The sequence below is a fragment of the Oratosquilla oratoria genome, chromosome 25 (assembly GCF_046742065.1).
Source record: "Oratosquilla oratoria isolate Oo_2021 chromosome 25, ASM4674206v1, whole genome shotgun sequence".
Taxonomy (NCBI): Eukaryota; Metazoa; Arthropoda; class Malacostraca; order Stomatopoda; family Squillidae; genus Oratosquilla; species Oratosquilla oratoria.
The window spans coordinates 48,278,328-48,282,987 of NC_134801.1; the positions used below are offsets into that span (position 1 = coordinate 48,278,328).

At 42.9% G+C, this 4,660-nt stretch overlaps 1 protein-coding gene across 1 annotated transcript; it reads right to left on the reverse strand.

Annotated features, from left to right (window-relative positions):
• Positions 1-2,080: 2,080 nt before the first annotated feature.
• On the reverse strand, positions 2,081-2,953 carry LOC143039113 (uncharacterized). Its single transcript, XM_076208969.1, has 2 exons — positions 2,945-2,953; positions 2,081-2,578 (listed from the first exon to the last, which is right to left on the reverse strand). Exons 1-2 carry the CDS (start codon positions 2,951-2,953, stop codon positions 2,081-2,083), a joined length of 507 nt encoding a protein of 168 aa, XP_076065084.1.
• Positions 2,954-4,660: the final 1,707 nt, after the last annotated feature.

A 4,660-nucleotide genomic window follows, 5' to 3' on the forward strand; every position in this document is an offset into this window, starting at 1 on the left:
GCATATACTCTAGCTTAACCACTGAGATCATACAACTTATTTTATTTATCTGTCTCTTCATCTATTTTGTCAGTGTCTACATCAGTGCTATTATTTTGATGTGCCAACTCCAAGCTTATTACAGATGTTCTGTTCCATAACTCAGTAAGTTGTGTCTATTATGTTTTTTTTTTGTGGTTCTTTAAAAAATCACTGGAAACAAGGATCCACGTGTACTGCAGAGGAAGGCAACATTGGAGAGATGGTTCGTTTCTCTGTCTTCTATAAATTGGAGGAAGGATGATGATGTTGTGGTAGACGTATTTGCCTTAGGCACCATTACTTTATATATCATTCACTCTCACGGGAACTCTCCAGCTGTCAGGTTTCCTGAAATGGAATGGAATTGTAGTGCTGTGGAGGGGCTTCAGACAATGGAATAAGTCATCATTACCGGTTCCCTACTTCTTCGACAACAAGAATGACTTATTTGCCAACCCATATTCTAAAAGACTAACAGCCTGCAACACTTTGCAACATGTAGGTAGACACCTAGGGAATCTGTTAGTCAAGCTGTGGCAGTGCCGTACTATATCGTCGAAACATGTGTTACATATTTTGTGTGTGTGTCTTGTTCACAAGCTTCCATTCCTTACCGAGTAGTGTATTTGTGCTATAGTGAGACATAATTACGTCCTTAACACAAAGTTTTAAGTATGAACAGCTCACCTTACAGGAGGCACAGAGTTGGCAATTTCTATGAAATAAATCAATATATGAGGCAACAACGAACTAGCGAGAGAATCAAAAGCCACGTCGTTACTGTCACAGAAAATTTAATCTTTGTCATTTCAACTAGGCTGATTCTCACTCTCGTTACCCACTATGTGCATATCTTTCAGGATAAGCTTTCCAACCTTGAATACATTGGAATCATTATGATTAGTTAAAGTATATATATATATATATGTTATTTACTGATTCCTACTTTCTCTAAGCGAGCAATCAGATTAGCCCAAACCTCGGCATGAGTTGCTCGTTCTGTCATTTCTCTAACTGCAGCTGTTATAGCTTTCAGCTTATGTTAGAAATATGGAAAATCCCACTGGACAGTCTGTGTGCTATATTTCATTTGAAAAATATCCGAGAAAGGTTCATACAATATATCAGTGGGCTTGCTTCTTCTAGGTCACTTGGTAAAGGAAATATTCCAATTTAAAATGCAACAGCCAATAATGGTAACAATACAATTGCAATAATTGAGGTGAAACGGATGTAGGACAGGCTCTGGTCTAGAAAAGGAGATTGGCCTGTTATTTGTTAAAATCGTCTTCAGGAGACCTTTTCTTAACAGTAGTTGGGGTAATTTTGATCGTCTTTAATTATTGGCAGTGTTGTCATTGTCGTTGGTGTCTTATTACTGTCGTAGTTGTTTTCATTGTAGTCATTGCTATTCCAGGTGTCATACTTTTGTTCATTTACCTGAATGTATTTACTTCATTGTAATACTCAGGAGGAGAGATAAACTCACAGGATCATACCTATTTTTCTGGAACTAGTATGCATACTTTTGAATTTGTTTATGATATATAGACTAAAATATTTCACCAGAAAAAAGTGAGGGAAATTGCCGCCAAGAAAATTACGAACATGACAACAAAATCTTGTTTATTCGTCACTCATATACAACCAAACCTTACAAGAGCCACAGGAAGGAAGGTTTTCCGTTTTTGCAGCCATAGAGTGTCAATTAGTTCTTCCTAGATTATGTATGAAAAAATCAAGTGGACAGTGTCATGGTGACTAGAACATTGGAACTTTGACTGAGAAAGTGCTAATTACTTTGGTATTAGTAGGTCTGAGTAAAATGATAAACTGATAACCAGATCAGGACTGAATGAGAAGTGTGTGGTAAGTGGGGTAAGTATGGGCTCAAGAGAGGCGTGTGTGAATATGAAGATGGATGTAAGTGAGTAAAGGTCGATTATGTAGACGAGGACCTCAGTAATTGGTGCTCAGAGTGTCTGTGAGGCACCTTCTCTCGAGGGGTTCTTGGCGCGCCACCCCCATTGAGGGTGGCCTGACCCTTACCCGGAGGAGCTTAGGCATATGTTGGTGGGGGATGGTAGGGCGCTGGAGTGGGATGGTAGGGTGCCGGGGTGGGATGATAGGGAGCCGGGGTGGGATGGTAGGGTGACGGGGTGGGATAGTAGGGAGCGGGGGTGGGGTGGTAAGGAGCCGGAGTGGGATAGTAGGGTGCCGGGGTGGGATGGTAGGGCGCCGGAGCGGGATGCTTAGCCTCACCCTCGTAGGAGACTTCGGCTACGTAGCCGCTGTAGTCATCGGAGTCGAAGTTGACTGTTTCAATTCGGCCGTCGGGAAGAGCGACGTGGTAGGAACCCGAGGTGACGACGCCGTCGCTCTTCTGCTCGTGGGCGTAATCGTTGCCGGAGTAGTCTTTGACGGCGTAAGCGAATTCGAAGGGCATACCAGGCTGATTGTAGGTTGGGCGAGGAGGAGGATTGTATCCGTAGACTGGGGGCGAGTCGGGTTGTGGACCGGCCCATGCCACAGCCACGGAGACGGAGAGGAGGACAATCTAAGGGAATCAGATGATCATATAAATTAGTAGGTAAACAGAGAGGAACGACGAGACTAAATCATCTACGTTGCAAATATGAAATGTCAAAACCTAGCTTTAAATAATCTGAGAAAGAATGATATGACAATCCTTCCTTCATATCCAACATGAATGTCGTGCGCAGAGCCTTCCAAATAGCTAGAAGCAATAATTATGTGAACACAACCACATTTGATCATCGACGATTTTGATGTATCCAACACACGGTCAGCTAGCAATGTCGATGATCTAAGACCTTAAGACTTTGAAGGCGATCTTTGACTGAGGTCCAGACGTGCTTGGTGTAGACACTAGGCAAACGGTGATGGCTCAAGTGCTACTAACCTTCCACATAATGCTGATGGACTGAAACACTCGGCGATGCGAAGTGACGAATAGACGAAGAGGAGCTGCATTTATACGTTGGGCCTGCACGAAAGGAGCCTTTCATCATCAGCAGCAGGTGACGTTTGCGTGCGTTCGAGCCCGTGTTCTTGTGTGCGTGTATGTGTATTGAATTTTGTGTGCGTGCTTGTGTGTCTGGACGTGCGATTTAGAAATCCCTGACCTCACCTCACCTTTCCCAAAAATTAGTAAAACTCTAGCATGTCAACTCTTGTCGTTAATCAATATTGTACTGCTTATATTTGTGCTTTATACGTTCATTTAAGAAATCTTTAGGCTGGAAAGAGAAAAGTCAATGTTAATCTATGATTACATGGTAGCCGTATATTATACCGCGTGTGAGCAACGCTTTGCGTGTCCCCCCCCTAAAAAAAAGAATAGGATAGTGATAGTGATATATAGGATAACCGTGAGGTTTGCAATCACCTTCACTGAAATTGCCAATACAATTACTACCGTCACCATCACTAATACCATCGCTACCATTACTCATATTTCCATCACAACCACTACCATCATTATCACAAACACTACCACGAATATCATCACCATCACTACACCATCATCACCACCTCCACTGCCACCACCATCATCACCACTACCACTGTCGTCGTATCATCATCATCACAATCATTATCGTCATCATCACCACTGATAGTATCACGTCGTTACCGAAGTGCTTTGTTTTGATTTGGCTAAACGGAAGACCCTCTTCTTCCTTTCTCCATCCTTCATCTTGTGTCGGGAGCAATGACGGATACCTCCCTGGTTCATGTGGTGGGCCTGCAAGATGATGGACACTCTTTTTCAAAACCCATCAGCCACCTCACCTCCATCATGAGGTGCTGCCCTGAGGGGCTGACACTCAGTCTTTGAACTAAGTCCTGGTTTTGTCTATGTCAACTTTAACTGTATTTATAACACCTTTCCAATCATGTAGAGGTGAGAGCTGGCAAATGCCCTCAATTTACTACGTGTTAACTCTTGGGATTAACCTTTTGACCCCTCCAACAGTGTCAGGCAAAGTGAAAATCGGCATTGGCATGGGTTGACCATATTTGCAGCCGTCCTTTCGACCCTGATAATGGCGCAGGGCTAACGATTTCTTTTTTTTAGTGGTCATGCAAACTTCACCCGTTCTTCTGTCCTCCTGTGGTGGTAGTAGGACTGGCGATAGGAGCAGAGGTAGTAAAGTAACATTGAAGAAAGTGATTTTTATGGACCATAATGCTATAAAAAGTGATGATTGTAACCAAAAAATGAAAGACGAGAGAAAAATGGTAATAACGAGAATCTTAATAATTAAGGTTTTTCTCTTCTATTTCTCTATTGTTCTGATTTTTTTTTTTTATATCTATCGAGAAAACGAGTGACAGTCAAATGACTCGCAATTGTTCCTCAAACCCGAAGACACGAGTTGGCGAAAGGGGGAAATAGAGAGCAAGTATGCTTATGTATGCACACACACGCACACACACACACACACACACACACACACACACACACACACACACACACACACACACACACACACACACACACACACACACACACACACACACAGGCACACACACGCGCGCGCGACAGAAAAAGCTACAATTTTCGTGGATCTCAAGGAGAGGGAGTACCTGTGTTGTATTAGTAGGAAAGGGGAAG